General features: G+C 46.3%; 1 protein-coding gene across 3 annotated transcripts; it reads right to left on the bottom strand.

The window, feature by feature from the left end:
* Positions 1–11,118: 11,118 nt before the first annotated feature.
* Positions 11,119–16,158, bottom strand: ADRB2 (adrenoceptor beta 2). 3 transcript variants are annotated; one of them, XM_023537314.1, is made up of 2 exons: positions 14,827–16,040; positions 11,119–12,046 (listed from the first exon to the last, which is right to left on the bottom strand). In XM_023537314.1, the coding sequence occupies exons 1-2, from the start codon at positions 15,903–15,905 to the stop codon at positions 11,872–11,874; spliced, it is 1,254 nt and encodes a 417-aa protein (XP_023393082.1). In that variant the 5' UTR covers positions 15,906–16,040; the 3' UTR covers positions 11,119–11,871. The 3 variants fall into 3 exon arrangements, with proteins under 3 accessions (XP_023393082.1, XP_023393081.1, XP_011369427.1); XM_023537313.1 differs by having other exon boundaries at positions 11,119–12,081; positions 14,862–16,040; XM_011371125.2 differs by lacking the exon at positions 11,119–12,046 and having other exon boundaries at positions 14,090–16,158.
* Between the last annotated feature and the right edge of the window lie 446 nt (positions 16,159–16,604).

Below are 16,604 nucleotides of genomic sequence, written 5' to 3'. Positions count from 1 at the left end.
AAATTTTTTTGGTATAAGTATTTTCCATGCAATATTTAGAATACATGTATATAAATAAAGATCTTGTTGCTTATCTGAAATTCAAATTTAACTGGATGTCTTATATTTTTATTTGCTAAATTCTGTAAGTCCAGAAAGGCTCCAAATACCCTCCTTTTCTTGAAAAATGTGACCTTTGGAACAGGACACAGTATTCCAGAGGTGGGCCAAGACTGAGACAGTTGATATTCTTGAGAGCCACCAACTTCCCTTTTTCCCCTGAGGTTTTTAAAAGGAAAATAGTAATAGCTTTATGATTGGTTGGTGGCCAGTCTGAGGCTGAAAGATACCAGATATCTTTCTGAATATACGGGCAAAATCCAGAAGCCAATTTTCCTTCCCTTACATCTGTTCGTGGCATATTTAAGTTACTCTGGTGTTACTATTAGGGAACTTGATCCAAATACCACTTATAACTCCCTTTTCATTGTCTGTCTTCTCTATTAGACCATAAGAAACTAAAAAACAGGGACTCACCATGTCCACCTTGGTTATGGTTATATCTTCTGGTGTTAGCACAGGTTTCAACATATATATATATTCAAAGATCTTCTGAAGAAATCGGTGCGTGAATTAATCACACACTGCTTGGAAAGCTAAATGAACCAGATAAACTGACACTACGAAGAAAAGAGATTTGTCAACAGGAGTTTTCCATGTGGTTGGGATTATCATCCACTCCAGGCTTTCCTAGACTCATTACGTCCTGTTCACCTGTGCTGAAGCCAATTTTGTTGGAAGATGTGTGTGCAAAACAAGAACATCTAATTGCTGTGACTAAAATAAAACATTTCTACCAAACATAAGCTGTTTTCAAGAAGTTGAAATACTTCTCAGAGCCCGTGATTTTTATTGAGGTGTGGAACTTGGCCCTTCACAGCAGGCTGGCCCGTGCCAGGTGGGTGTGAGATTAGAGCAGATCACACTGGGTCCTACCCCAGAAACACCCTGATTCAAGAGGAGTTAGGCAAAGGGAACGAGGACAGCCTCAGTAGATCCCCCCAGTGGGGCCGGTATAGGAAGCAAGACACATCATCTCGTAGCTCCAATGTGGTGAACATGCATCTGGTGTCTGGCAAGTGGAACACAAAAGGCTTGGAGGCTATGTCATAGTTGATAGAGCTGGATGAAGTCCACTCTCAGCATGTGCTCACCCAAGCTCGGGGCTTGTCAATATTGAAAGCATTCTGGGGACTGTCCCTGGAGCAGATAATTGCTTACCTGTAGCTTGGCAGCTGTGGCTTCAGTGCTAGGGAATGTTAACCCTAAATTTATAAGATAAAATGCAGCAGAAAGCGGAGAGGTACAGTGAGAAGACCCCTGGGTCCCAGGAGGGTAGCAAAGCATAGCCAGACTTGTGTTGTTTCTTGAGGATGAGTATGAAGATCTAAGTTCAAGTCCCAGCCCTGCCATGTGTTAGCTCCGTGACCGTAGGCAAATCTTTTAACCTCAGTCTTTTTATCTGTGAAATAGGAACAACCATGCTGACCTAAGAGTTGTGGAGATTAGATAAGATAGCAGATATAAAAGCCCTCTGTACACTGCCAAGTGCTGGATCAATGCGAGGGATTGTTACGACACAGTGTCCCCTTAAGCACAGTGCTGTGGCCTTCAGCACTTGATGGATCTGGTAGCTCACTGCCAGGATAGCATAAAAGAGCACCCAACTGGGAGAAAAGAAGGATGTTCCTTACACTGCCTGAAGCAAAATAAAAAGAGCTTCAAATTACATTATATAATTCCTTTTAATTATGGAAGGAAACATTTCCAAGTGCACATTTGAAAACATAAAATCTCAGTGGGTAGGAGTCTTTAGGCTATGAAAAAATTATTTGGGAACCTCTTTATGGTCCTGAGATGTAAGACTGTAGGTAAGTCTTTAATTCTGTATGAATGTTCTTATTGGTCTTCCTGGGGTCTGTTGCTGGCTCTGGTCAAGGCCCTCGCTGTCTTTGCTGATAAACAGGAGCAAAATGTACACAAGTGTAGTTCTAGTTCATTGGAGGGAAAATAATGTAGGGTGTTGTGACTGATAAATTACTTGCTACTTCCTCTGCTGTGAGATGCTACACCCACTGGAGGAAAATTCATTAATGTGTAAATACGTGTGTACATGAGTTTATTGGGCCAAGGCAGTAAGGGACAGAGTCAGACGATTGCCTTAAAAAGGCTTTCCTGCCGGGATTTGTCCCGTTTCTTCCTCCAGTGTCACATTTCCCAAAGTGGTTACTTCTGGAATGCACTACTTCAAGTCCCCTCACGGTCCCCACCAGGACCTGCAGACCTCTGATTTCCCATCCTTATGTTTACTTCTTGGTCTCGCCAAGTCTATGCAAAGAGCAGTCCAGGCATGGAGCTGGCCAGAGGCTCTGCTTACAACTCTGCGAGGGCACAAGGCAATCTTTATGCAACCCAACCTGCCCATCCTCCTCTCCTTGCCCAGGCCAAGAATAGTCAATGATCGTGTTCTGGAAGAAACCCCACCTTGTCACTGGGTGCTCTGAGCCAAGAGAAGAGGGAACAGAGCTGGAGGCCCATGCATGAGGCCAAACCTCAAAGCCCCAAACTCCAAAGTCAGAGGGCTTGACTCTCATCCACCACTTCCCTGGTCCCTCCCCAAGGACTGGCTTAGTCCTGATGGTACCCAGTGAGGAGGGTGTCACCTTGCCTCCCAACGCCCACTGGGTTTATATATGCCATGAGTATAAATCATATGGGTGTGTTCACAGAGGCAGCATTTGCAAGACAATACTTACATGTGAGTATGCATTTCTAAGAAAACACACACAAGTATACCTATGATCCCATAAGATTGCACTTATCTGCTTGAGAATGCTTTTGCATGAGTAGGTCTATCTTCAGAGATAGTCTCAAAACACAAATCTGGTCTCTGCTATAAGCATACCAATGGCTTCTAAATGCTCTTAAGATAAAGACCCCAATCCTAATGCAGCCTAAAAGGCCCTTCACATGTGCACCTGTGTGCCTCTCGCAGGCCCAGCTTGTTCCCTCCATGCTCCCCGTCTCTGCATACCAGCTACACCTCACCTTTGCTTAGTCCTTCCTATGCATGAGGCTTCCTTTTAGCACAGGACATTTACATTGCTTTTCTCCCTGGGTGGCATGTTCTTCTCTCCCTTCTTTTTCTAGAAAGAATCTAGCCGTCCTTTAGCTCTTAGCTGAAACCTAACTTTTTTGGGGGAATCTTTACCAAGCTCTCTGTATTAGTCAGTTTTTCTCAAAACACCCTGTACCTCCTTCATAGATAGCACCCACCACAGCTGCAATTTTGCATGCATTTTAAAAAACTTACCTCTCCCATTACACACAGACTCAGTAAAGGCAAAGATAAAGTGTTTTTGTTCACCCACTGATCATTAGTACCTAACAGGTCCTGGCACATAAGAACACAATAGACATGTATTAAATCATAGATGTATATACTTACCTAGGATGAGGGGTCAATATGTGAACCTGTCCTCAGGTAGCACTTAGGGACCATGACTACATGAAATGGCACATTTGTCGATTTGAAGCATACAGAAGAGTGCTTAGGAACCCCTACGTGTGTATTTATGTAAGGGAGAATGTTTAGGGCTGAGTATGTCTGTGTCCTATATGTGTGTATATGTGGGAATAAACACAAATATCGATGTGAACATGTACCTGTGAAAACGCATGTGTGTATCTGTGTCGATATGGGTGTCGGCACCGATGCCAAAGTCTGTGTGTGTGTGTGTGTTTATTTGGGTGTGTGCATCTGTGGAGGTGTATGTATATGTATGAGTCATATTCTTCTCTGCAGCTGGGTGGGTCCCCATTCAGATTTCTAAGTAGGAGGGTTATGTACTTTAGGCAAACTGATTCATACAGAACTTCGTATAATTTGACTCAACCAAGGCAGAGTGGCCAGGAGGAAGGAGCACTGGATGAGGAGCCCATCACAGAAGTAAAAATCCCCTTTTCTTCTTGTGCTGCCACCTCTCAGTCCACATGCAGAGAATCTGGGACCAGGTGACAATGACGCTATTGGGGCCATAACTGTGTAGATGCTATGTTGTCACTAAACACATTTCTAATTAAGTGCCTAACTGCTCAAGGCTCTTATCACCTTCCTCTTTTATAGTAATGTTTTATTTATAAACTGTTTTCACCTATATTGTTTTATTTGATAACGCAAGAAAATTAGGATTCTGTTTATCTGACAGCATTATTATTTTCACGATGCATACCGCTGTATGGGATCATTTTTTACACGCCTATATTTTGTGCCCTTGAGCGGGGGAGGGCAGGAAGGAGAAGACAGTGTCATTTCTCGGTCCCTGAATTGTGATCCTTAGAGCACCTCTTCACAGTCCTCCGGAAGAAGCTGTGGCAAAAAGCAGATCGCCAGCCCTCAACCACAGCCCTGTTAGGCCAAACTCTCAGGGGCGGGGGGCATATTTTCTCAGAAGTTCCCCCAAATCATTTTCAGGCTCTGTAGGGTTTGGGAGCCACTGCAATAAAATACAATAATGTCAGGAAACTCACACCAAAACTGACACCATTAACCCTTCTACGGTCCTATAGAAAGAGGTTTCTAGGGCCGGCCACCCGGGCCTTTGAGGTTGACCCTCAGTTCTCTTAGGCTGAGGAAGCTAGGAACTAAAACAAGAAAGATTGTCTGGATGTTTGTGAGCGGAACAGGCTTATTGATGCAATACATATCATGAGAACGGTGAGTACCTCTCAAACAAAACAAACAAAACAAAACAAAACAACTCACCGAGAGATCGCTAGGGTTGTCTACAACATTAAGAAACATATAATAGGCTTTTTATAAAGAGAAAAACTAGGTAGCAGAATAGAGACAGAATCGAGATACCGAAGGAACCTCTCCCCTCCCCCCAACCCACCCCATCACCAAAAAGGCAGCTGTGGCTTTTGGACACAAGACCTCAGGCTGCAAAGTTAATATTGTGTGATTAAAAACATAACAGGAGTTCCCTAGGACTGTCTTTTTGTGTTGCTATTGTGATTTTAAAAATTGTTTTCTCTTCCTGGATAAATGAACACATTCAAAAACTCCAGTCTTCCCTTCACGGCACTGGAAAAATAATAATGAAACGAGCCAAGAGCAGTGATCGTCTCCTGGCCCCTGTACTACCTTATGGCTGAGCCCGCCTTACTCAGCCTGGGTTTCTAGGTCAGTGCATTGAGGAGGTGATGGGTTTGCTCAGTGCTTGTCCCACCCTGATATTCTCTAATGTGAAACCTCAGATGCTGACACAAACCTGGGCAGAGAAAGGGGAAGAGAACCCCATTTCTGAACGTCGAAGTCTTCCTGACCCAAAAGTAGTGATTTGACTCAGCACAAACCAGTGTGCTGTTGCCAGGTGCCTCCCTCTGCCTCTTAGCTGCCAGGGGCAGCTGACTCCCACCATGCTGAATGACGGTGAAGGAGAGCGTGCTGCCAGCTCTCACTGCAATCTGGTTTCCTGGTTTATACTTAGCCACAGCCTACCTAAATGGCACGGGCTTGCCCCTTAGTTCGGAGGCTCAGAAATTAATCAGGCCTCTGAAAAATAATCCCTGGAGCATAGACAAAATGTACCCATTAGAAATGTCCTCTCAGCATCGTCTCCCTCCTGTTCTCTTATGCGACCCCCAAGAGGGGCAAAGTTCACCTATCCTAGTGGTGAAGCGGGGACTCTGGTTCAGAACACCTGGTTTTACTTCTAAGAGTTGAGCGATCATTGGTAACTGAGTTAACCCCTTCACGTTTCAGTTTCCTTATTGATAAAATGGGGACGAATATAATCATTAGTCATTATCATGAGAGGTGCTCTGGGACATGGAAACAGACTGCTGCACTTTCAAACGGTAGGTATTGGTCACTATATAACTTGAATAGACTTATTTTATCACAAGTCCACAAACTGGGGCAGAGGCATTTACCAAGGCGGAAAGAACCCATGTTCTGAAAGTAGATTAGAGCCCAGGTGCGGAGAGCACTCTTTCAAAGACACTAGTATAGAAACATCTCCTCATCCACTAGCAAGGGCAGGGAGGGGATATCCTGTTTAATTTACAAAATGTATCTCTGCAACCTTGTTCCTCAAAATGTGGTCTGTAGACCACCCGTGTTGGAAAAACCTGGCTAAAAGGTAGATTCTTGGGCTCCAGCTCAGCTCTACTTGTCCAGATGCTCTGGGGTGATGATTCATTTGTACCCCATAAAATTTGAGAACTGCTGACCACTGTATATTGCCAGACCAATAGACCAGTAGGAATTATGTTATCTGGATCATAATATGTTCAGGAGGCATTTGTAAAAGTATTAGCAGTGGGTCTAAAAGTATATAAATAATCTAATTCCATTTTTATTTAAACATATATATTTATACACATGGTATAGCCATGCTAAGGATAAAGGTTGGGAGCACATGCATCACAAGTAACGACTGCTGTGTCTAGCTGGTCACATAATGTGTGATTTATCTTGTTTTGTGCTTTCATATATTTTTAAATGTTCTACAATATGTTTTATTATGTAACAAGAAAAAAAAATGTGCTTTTAAAGTAAAAGCGATGGAGCCAGATGTGCCTCTCTGAAGACTTCCTGAAATCTTACAGGATTTTGAAAAATGAAGGAAACGTAGGACTCATGTCAATGAAACCATTTCTCATTGGAGATGGTGAAACAGATCTAGAGAAGAGAAGTGACCTGCATGAGGCTGCCCGGCTGGTTAACGACTGGGCTTCGTCGGACCCCGTGTCTCCAGATTCTTGGACTAGAGGGCTCCAAAGTGCTCTGTGCTGGCTAGAAACCTGCCTTCCTTCCTTCCATGCCTGTGAGGGTGAAGGAAAGACCACAGGAAGTGCAGCGATTCCAAGGGTGGGGAAGGACCTAATAGCCTTTGCAGAGAGGACTGTGCGGCTCTCAATATTTTCTCTCTGGGAGTTAGTAGGTCATTTGCAAAAGGCATGGGAAGAGCAGCTGATGAAAAGGTCTAATAGTTTGGAAAACTGCTTAACCTTATTGCTCTATTTCTGGATTTCCACCACGGCCAAGGACGGCTGAGATCCTGACTCCCCCCCCCCCCCCAGAGGTTTTCCTGTTTAGGAATGCAGTGAAACCTCTGAAATCCAGAGGAATTGGGGAGAAGGCTAGCTGGAATTAAGGAATGATCTGACTACTTCCTAAAAGTATTCGGTTCTATTGTTTTCAAGGACATAGACTCTCCGATTGGGAAGGATCTTAGTCCAGCTCCCGTGTGCTTCATCCTGCAGAGAGCTTCATTCAAGCTTCCCTCGGATGCTCCCAATGAGGCTTACTATTCTGACAGAGAAACTATTTCACTCTTAGAAAAGTTTTTCCTTCACCTGAGCTGAAATCTACCCGCCTGCGAGGTTCTGCTTTTCATATAAAACTGTTCGGCCCCTCTTCCTCCAGTGTTTTCTAAATATTTGAAGGCAGTTATCGTGCACCAAATAGTCCACCTTCGCATCATTCTCTTCTTCGATAGTCAACCATTATTTTTATGACAAATGCCATTAACTTGAATTAGCCTCTAAATATATATAGAAATTCAGAGCTGAGCAAAGTCTGACAGTGCACTGGCCCCATTGTTTTACAGATCCAGGCCTCTGCACCTCACCCTGCCTCTTATTCAAGACACCAGCATTTCTCAAGTTCTTGAAAGTGCTTGGGAAGTTTGTTCTCTTAGGTATTTCAAAAATTTCTCCTTCACATTATATTTGCACTGTCAGTGAAGTAGGGATTGGTACAGAGCTAGACTTAGTGGACGTTATACTGTCAATGAAAAGTCTCGTTCCAAGTGCATCGAGGCTCCTTTCTTTCTGCTGTCAGAAATCATCTCCCTTTTGCCCTGAACGATAGCTCAAAATGGAGAGCACACCCATAGGGCCGCTTAGGCCTGCCAAATTTTCCCCAAATTTCAGCTAACTGATCCTTTTAGAACTTCCCAACTTTGGAACTAAAAGTGAATTTGCCGGGATATGTTTCTGCTCTACCCTGTGCTGGTTTAAAGCTTTCATATCCTCTTTTCAGTTCGGACCGATTTTTCTGATGGAAAGACAAAGCAAAGACTCAGAGAAGCAAACTAGGCATTTCAGCGATTGGTTTCCTGTCCCAGGCCCCAGCAACTCTGCAGTCACATGTTCGGCGAGAACATTCCTCCTTGCCCCAACCCACGGCAATCTCCCTCTTCTCTCAACAAGGTATTGCGTTTCCAGTTCTTATACTTGTTCTGGCACAGATTATAAACTGCCTTGTGCTGCTTCCTGATTTGCAGGTGTGCTAGGCTCCATGGCTGCTGGACTCACATGGGCCTGGGTTCTAGTCCTGACTCCAACTAGCCATTTGTGTGGCTTTGGACGGTTACTCAACCTTTCTGAGTCTCAGTTCTCTCATTTGTTAGATGAAGGCAATTATGCTACTTGCATCAAGATGACATAAGGCCTAAAAGGTGCCTAGCACAGTCCTTAACATTTAGTAAGATTCCATAAAAGAATCTACTTAGTGTTATTAACATTATGCTACAGAAGGCAGAGAGTGAAGCCTATATTTTTCTCATACTGTGCACAGTGGGTGCTCCATAAATATCCCTCATCTGATTCTGGTCTAGGCTTCTTTTGGCAATAGGTTCATCGGAAACATTCTAAGCACCCTATAATGACAGTTCTTATTTCCAAGCTCTTTTTCCCCAGATTCCTACCCAATAATGATCTTGGTGGGGAGGCCCACCCTGTCCTGCCACTGTGCACACCTGTTGGCTTCTCAGGATAAGGTTCTCATTTGACAGAATCTGAGAACTTGCTGTCCGGGCAAAGAAGATTTTATGATGATGAGGCCGACGCTAACCTTATATAACCAACCTGTCAGCAAACAGAGGGATACTGACAAATCCCTGCCCCCCAAAAGAAACAAAGCAAAACAAAAGGAGATAGAAAGCCAGCGGTTGAGACACGCCCAAAATGCTCCTGTTTGTCAAGCCCCTTAAACTGATCAAAGTTTTTAAAGCATTCCTAAAGGGACAGGAATATGGCTAAACTCCCTTTTAGCTGGGAATCTGAATTAACATTTATATCTGAACTTTTAACTGAAATTATGTCGGACGCTCCTCTAACCAAAACAGTATATATACAACATTGTCTATTAATATTTATTGTCTATGGGACTTACAAATGAGGACAGAAAAGTTTTCAACTTCTCTCTCTCTCTCTCTTTTTTTTTTTTGACATGAAACTGTGGAAAATTTCTACCTAAAGTGGCTTGAAATTCCTGATGGGTCATAAATAGTTAAGGAATCGCCCAGCTTCCCTAAACGCTGAGAGGATCCTAGTGGACTCTTGCTGAGTAAGAGAACAATTCCTTCTTTTGTCCCTATGGAAGATTATTTATTGCCTGAATTTTCTCTTAAGAACCCCAAAGCAATAAAAACATCCACTGAAATGAATTTGTTACGTGACAGCTCCAGAGAAAAGCCTCCACAGTTGAGGGTAAGGACAGAATTCAGTGGGCGTGTGGTGGGGAGAATATACCAGTTCTTAGAATGATAGCCGGTTCCCTGGCTGAAGCTCCATCTCTAACATCCTTGGCTTCTTACCTTGGGCGGGTCATTCCCCCTCATGGGTTTTTGGTCTCTCCCGATGTCAAATGCTTCCTATAGGCTCTCCCAAGTTCAAGATCCAGTGAGGTTACCAGGAGTGTGAAGATTAGCTGGAGAAGCTGCCTGCATCTCTGGGTGTGGGGCTCAGAGCAAAAGAAGGAGAATGCGATAACAGGTATGAAAACCCTTGGGGAAAAAAAGGAAGAGTGCTGAATGGCAGATACTCTCCAATTCGCCATGGCACGTTCCAAAGTCGTGAGCATCTAACTTTCTCCTGAGAGCTCAGTGCTCACCCAGACACCCATCACTGAGCTGACAGGAAGCAGAAGAGGCCAGCGCTTTTCTGGTTGGGGACCTTGGCTGGGGCAGAAGGGAAGAGAAAAGTGGAGTCAGCTTGATGAGCAAGTAAAATGGCAATGAACCCTGCAGGCTGATCTCCAGGCTGCCGTTGCCAAGGAGGACGATCCACTCAGTCAAACCTGGGCCAAGCTCTGGCTCAGACACATAGGCAAAAATAGAAAAGGGGTGGGAGAAGAAATGTGTTTACTTTTGTGATTTTCCCTCATGCACCTCTTAGCAGCATTATCAAATCTCCACAAACAGGCAGTAACGGCTCCCAGGCCTAGCCTCCATTGATAAACCCTCCCAAACAATTCACGTCTCACTGCCAGTTTCTGGGCAGCTGGAAAGTAAGTTCAGAAGGTAGCAGGATAGAGTGGAAGGAACGCCGGCCCAGGCTCTGTCATTAACCGGGCGAACCGTGAAAAATCCCTCTTGGAGACTGTGCAAGATAAAGTGCTTACATTAGACAGAGTCTAAAAATCTGTTAGGACTTTTGAATTGTATCTGTGGTTCTCAAGCAGGGGCAATTTCACCTCTCAAAAGGTATTTGGCAATATCTGGAGACAATTTTGGTTGTCACCACTCAGGGGGTGCTATTGGCATGGAAGGGGTAGAATCCAAAGATGCTGCAGAACATTGGACAGTGCACAGGCCAGCCTTCCACCACAGAGGGTTATCTGGACCAAATAACAGTGCAGAGTCACAGGAAGAGGGGGAAAAGGAACAGAAGTAAAGAAGGAGGGTGGGGTTAAAATACTATGTCTAGGTTCATCGGTTAAGTGTTTTCCAGCTTTTCTCTCTCTGACCGATGCCTTTTCAGTTTCCCTTGGAATTATGGGGCAGAGTTTAGCAGTTTTTTCACAAAAACCTCTTCCTTACCCTTCAAATGCCAAACCCTGAGGCAGCATGAAGCTCTCCACTATAAGATACAGCAGAGACATAAATATAAGCAGTTATTAAGCAAGTAGAACTGGAAGGTGGGTGGTGGGGGAGTACAGAGGGACACAATAGATGCTCATAACTCCATTTCTATGAGTCAGTGTTTCTGATGTAACAACGCGGAATAATCACCGTAAGACCAGTGAGACGAACTAGGCTGGGAGCCGGCAGATCTGATCTGGGCCCTCGTGTTAGGAGAGGTACGGGTTGGCAATGGCAGATTCAAAGGCAAATGAAAGGGTTAAACAATGAAAGGGCATGTCATTCCTGTGCCATCCCACAGGAACTCACTGTGCACTTATTACACACAGTTTACCTGTGGTTTCCCATGGGGGAGGCAACCACACTCCAGTCAAGGGGGTTTGGAGAAACAGGTGCAATGAAGTCATGGTCAAACAATTTATTTACTGTAAACTTTAGACTTTGCTCAGGAAAACAACTGAAGCTCCCCCTGAAATCCCTGCCTACAACACCCTGTTTCAGCAAATAAGAGGAGCGGGGAGAGTCCATGTTCACAGCTGCAAGGTCCACAAGACTCCGGGTCCTCCAGGCCAAGGGTGCAGGAAGGAAGGTCTCCTTCAGATACAAATTGCCAGCAGCAATATATTACCCCTAATACTCGACCAATGAGGTAGATAGTCAGAAAAGTCATCGAAACATAGCAGCCCCAGGTCCTCTGGGACTGAAGCCCTTCAGACATAAACTTACAAGTTCCATGCAAAGAGGAACTGAACTGTACAAGAAACAATCACTCAATTACGTTTTTCTCTTTTTTACAGCTTAGAAAAATAATAATAATAAAAAAGAAAAGCAGAAGGCTATCCTTCCTCCTGCACATCTCTATACAATTTTATTCTAAATTTATTACACTCAAGTTAAATAGTCTGTTTAGTGTTTTGTTGGGGTGGAGGGATTCTTAAAAAGTAGAAAAACCGCATTAGAGCAGTGAGTCATTTGTACTACAATTCCTCCCTTGTGAATCAACGCTATCAATAGGCACAGTACCTTGACAGTTCACAAAGTCTTCTGTGCCTGGGGCATCCTCACACAGCAGTTTGCTGTCTTTCTCCTGCCCCAGGTGATATCCACTCTGCTCCCCTGCGTAGTCAGATCTGTCATTGCTGTTGGAGTAGCCATTCCCATAGGCCTTCAGAGAAGCCCTGCGCAGATTCCTGATGGGTCATAAATAGTTAAGGAACCGCCCAGCTTCCCTAAACGCTGAGAGGATCCTAGTGGACTCTTGCTGAGTAAGAGAACAATTCCTTCTTTTGTCCCTATGGAAGATTATTTATTGCCTGAATTTTCTCTTAAGAACCCCAAAGCAATAAAAACATCCACTGAAATGAATTTGTAATGTGACAGCTCCAGAGAAAAGCCTCCACAGTTGAGGGTAAGGGCAGAATTCAGTGGGCGTGTGGTGGGGAGAATATACCAGTTCTTAGAATGATAGCCGGTTCCCTGGCTGAAGCTCCATCTCTAACATCCTTGGCTTCTTACCTTGGGCGGGTCATTCCCCCTCATGGGTTTTTGGTCTCTCCCGATGTCAAATGCTTCCTATAGGCTCTCCCAAGTTCAAGATCCAGTGAGGTTACCAGGAGTGTGAAGATTAGCTGGAGAAGCTGCCTGCATCTCTGGGTGTGGGGCTCAGAGCAAAAGAAGGAGAATGCGATAACAGGTATGAAAACCCTTGGGGAAAAAAGGAAGAGTGCTGAATGGCAGATACTCTCCAATTCGCCATGGCACGTTCCAAAGTCGTGAGCATCTAACTTTCTCCTGAGAGCTCAGTGCTCACCCAGACACCCATCACTGAGCTGACAGGAAGCAGAAGAGGCCAGCGCTTTTCTGGTTGGGGACCTTGGCTGGGGCAGAAGGGAAGAGAAAAGTGGAGTCAGCTTGATGAGCAAGTAAAATGGCAATGAACCCTGCAGGCTGATCTCCAGGCTGCCGTTGCCAAGGAGGACGATCCACTCAGTCAAACCTGGGCCAAGCTCTGGCTCAGACACATAGGCAAAAATAGAAAAGGGGTGGGAGAAGAAATGTGTTTACTTTTGTGATTTTCCCTCATGCACCTCTTAGCAGCATTATCAAATCTCCACAAACAGGCAGTAACGGCTCCCAGGCCTAGCCTCCATTGATAAACCCTCCCAAACAATTCACGTCTCACTGCCAGTTTCTGGGCAGCTGGAAAGTAAGTTCAGAAGGTAGCAGGATAGAGTGGAAGGAACGCCGGCCCAGGCTCTGTCATTAACCGGGCGAACCGTGAAAAATCCCTCTTGGAGACTGTGCAAGATAAAGTGCTTACATTAGACAGAGTCTAAAAATCTGTTAGGACTTTTGAATTGTATCTGTGGTTCTCAAGCAGGGGCAATTTCACCTCTCAAAAGGTATTTGGCAATATCTGGAGACAATTTTGGTTGTCACCACTCAGGGGGTGCTATTGGCATGGAAGGGGTAGAATCCAAAGATGCTGCAGAACATTGGACAGTGCACAGGCCAGCCTTCCACCACAGAGGGTTATCTGGACCAAATAACAGTGCAGAGTCACAGGAAGAGGGGGAAAAGGAACAGAAGTAAAGAAGGAGGGTGGGGTTAAAATACTATGTCTAGGTTCATCGGTTAAGTGTTTTCCAGCTTTTCTCTCTCTGACCGATGCCTTTTCAGTTTCCCTTGGAATTATGGGGCAGAGTTTAGCAGTTTTTTCACAAAAACCTCTTCCTTACCCTTCAAATGCCAAACCCTGAGGCAGCATGAAGCTCTCCACTATAAGATACAGCAGAGACATAAATATAAGCAGTTATTAAGCAAGTAGAACTGGAAGGTGGGTGGTGGGGGAGTACAGAGGGACACAATAGATGCTCATAACTCCATTTCTATGAGTCAGTGTTTCTGATGTAACAACGCGGAATAATCACCGTAAGACCAGTGAGACGAACTAGGCTGGGAGCCGGCAGATCTGATCTGGGCCCTCGTGTTAGGAGAGGTACGGGTTGGCAATGGCAGATTCAAAGGCAAATGAAAGGGTTAAACAATGAAAGGGCATGTCATTCCTGTGCCATCCCACAGGAACTCACTGTGCACTTATTACACACAGTTTACCTGTGGTTTCCCATGGGGGAGGCAACCACACTCCAGTCAAGGGGGTTTGGAGAAACAGGTGCAATGAAGTCATGGTCAAACAATTTATTTACTGTAAACTTTAGACTTTGCTCAGGAAAACAACTGAAGCTCCCCCTGAAATCCCTGCCTACAACACCCTGTTTCAGCAAATAAGAGGAGCGGGGAGAGTCCATGTTCACAGCTGCAAGGTCCACAAGACTCCGGGTCCTCCAGGCCAAGGGTGCAGGAAGGAAGGTCTCCTTCAGATACAAATTGCCAGCAGCAATATATTACCCCTAATACTCGACCAATGAGGTAGATAGTCAGAAAAGTCATCGAAACATAGCAGCCCCAGGTCCTCTGGGACTGAAGCCCTTCAGACATAAACTTACAAGTTCCATGCAAAGAGGAACTGAACTGTACAAGAAACAATCACTCAATTACGTTTTTCTCTTTTTTACAGCTTAGAAAAATAATAATAATAAAAAAGAAAAGCAGAAGGCTATCCTTCCTCCTGCACATCTCTATACAATTTTATTCTAAATTTATTACACTCAAGTTAAATAGTCTGTTTAGTGTTTTGTTGGGGTGGAGGGATTCTTAAAAAGTAGAAAAACCGCATTAGAGCAGTGAGTCATTTGTACTACAATTCCTCCCTTGTGAATCAACGCTATCAATAGGCACAGTACCTTGACAGTTCACAAAGTCTTCTGTGCCTGGGGCATCCTCACACAGCAGTTTGCTGTCTTTCTCCTGCCCCAGGTGATATCCACTCTGCTCCCCTGCGTAGTCAGATCTGTCATTGCTGTTGGAGTAGCCATTCCCATAGGCCTTCAGAGAAGCCCTGCGCAGGCACAGCAGCTCCTGGAAGGCAATCCTGAAATCCGGGCTCCGACAGTAGATAAGGGGATTGAAGGCAGAGTTGACATAGCCCACCCAGTTTAGGAGGATGTAAACTTCCTTGGGGATGAGGTTATCCTGGATCACGTGCACAATGTTGACAATGAAGAAGGGCAGCCAGCACAGGGTGAACGTGCCCATGATGATGCCCAAAGTCTTGAGGGCTTTGTGTTCCTTCAAGCAGAACTTGGAGGACCTACGATGTCCATGCCCACTCCTCCCATCCTGCTCCATTTGGCTGAGGTTCTGGGCATGGAAGCGGCCCTCAGATTTGTCGATCTTCTGGAGTTGTCTTTTGGCAACCTGGAAGACCCTGGAGTAGACGAAGACCATGACCACCAGGGGCAGATAGAAGGACACGATGGAAGAGGCAATGGCATAAGCTTGGTTCGTGAAGAAGTCACAGCAGGTCTCCTTGGCATAGCACTTGATGGCTTTTGGGTGGGTGGCCCGGTACCAGTGCATCTGGATGGGCAAGAAGGAGGTAAGGCCTGACACGATCCACACCATCAAAATGACCACCCGGGCCTTATTCTTGGTCAGCAGGCTCTGGTACTTGAAAGGTGATGTGATGGCAAAGTAGCGATCCACTGCAATCACGCACAGGGTCTCGATGCTGGCCGTGACGCACAGCACGTCAATGGAAGTCCAAAACTCGCACCAGAAATTGCCAAAAGACCACATTTTCATGAGGATATGGCTGGCCCCAAAGGGCACCACCGCCAGGCCCATGACCAGGTCAGCACAGGCCAGGGAGGTGATAAAGTAGTTGGTGACCGTCTGCAGACGCTCGAACTTGGCAATGGCTGTGATGACTAGCACGTTTCCAAACACGATGGCCAGGACGATGAGCGACATGACGATGCCCATGCCCACCACCCACGCCTCGTCCCGTTCCTGCGCGACGTCTTGGTCCGGGGCATAGCTTCCGTTGGGCGCCAGCAAGAAGACGGTGCGATTCCCGGGTTGTCCCATGGCGCGCAGTCTGGCAGGTGAGCGCGCTGGCTGCCGGCGCACTGGCCGCGCCTCAGAGGGCGGACCTCCGGCAGGGCAGTGCGGGCAGTGAGGGGACGCCTGGAAGCCTCATCCAGCGGCCGTGAGGTGGGTGTGGTGGGGGCGCGTCCTGCACACAGCTTGCGGGGTGCTCTGGGCTCGCGGAGCCTGTCGGTCCCAGCCTGCGACCTAGAGCAGCCGCCTCGGAGTGCGCGCTGCCCGTTATGTGAGCAGGACTTTAGAGGAACTGCCTCCCCGGTGACGTGCGGGAACTTTCCGCCAATGGCGCACCGGCAGCCCCAAAGGGGCGAGGCCTCCTCCCCTTTCCGCCCCTCCCCTCCCCTCTCCCGCCCCCTCCTGGGGCTGGCCCGAACGGGGCCCAGCTGCTCACGGCGGCAAGACACCACCCCTCCCGGCTCCCCTGGCTGGTCCTGGAGGGCTGGAGCCGGGGCTGGCGTGCTTACCAGCCCAATTGGGAGCTTTGGGTTCTTCTGTGGCTGCTACCTGTCCGCCTTGGGCGTCTGTGTGTCCTGAGGTCTCAGGGCAGAGGGGCAGCACACGGGCACTCCCTCGCATTCGGAAACAGAGACGAGTGGCCAAGGAGACACGCACGGGCAGGCACACATACACCCCGACAGACATGCTCAGGCTTATAAGGAACCACAGCCACGGCACTGAGAC

This window comes from Pteropus vampyrus, unplaced genomic scaffold (assembly GCF_000151845.1).
Source record: "Pteropus vampyrus isolate Shadow unplaced genomic scaffold, Pvam_2.0 Scaffold185, whole genome shotgun sequence".
NCBI lineage: Eukaryota > Metazoa > Chordata > Mammalia > Chiroptera > Pteropodidae > Pteropus > Pteropus vampyrus.
The sequence above is the reverse complement of the archived record's forward strand: the minus strand, read 5'-3'. Positions and strand labels throughout refer to the sequence as shown.

What these genes read in the sequence shown, in the direction of transcription:
- ADRB2 (XM_011371125.2), bottom strand. Translation starts at nt 15,905, where the DNA reads ATGGGACAACCCGGGAATCGCACCGTCTTCTTGCTGGCGCCCAACGGA.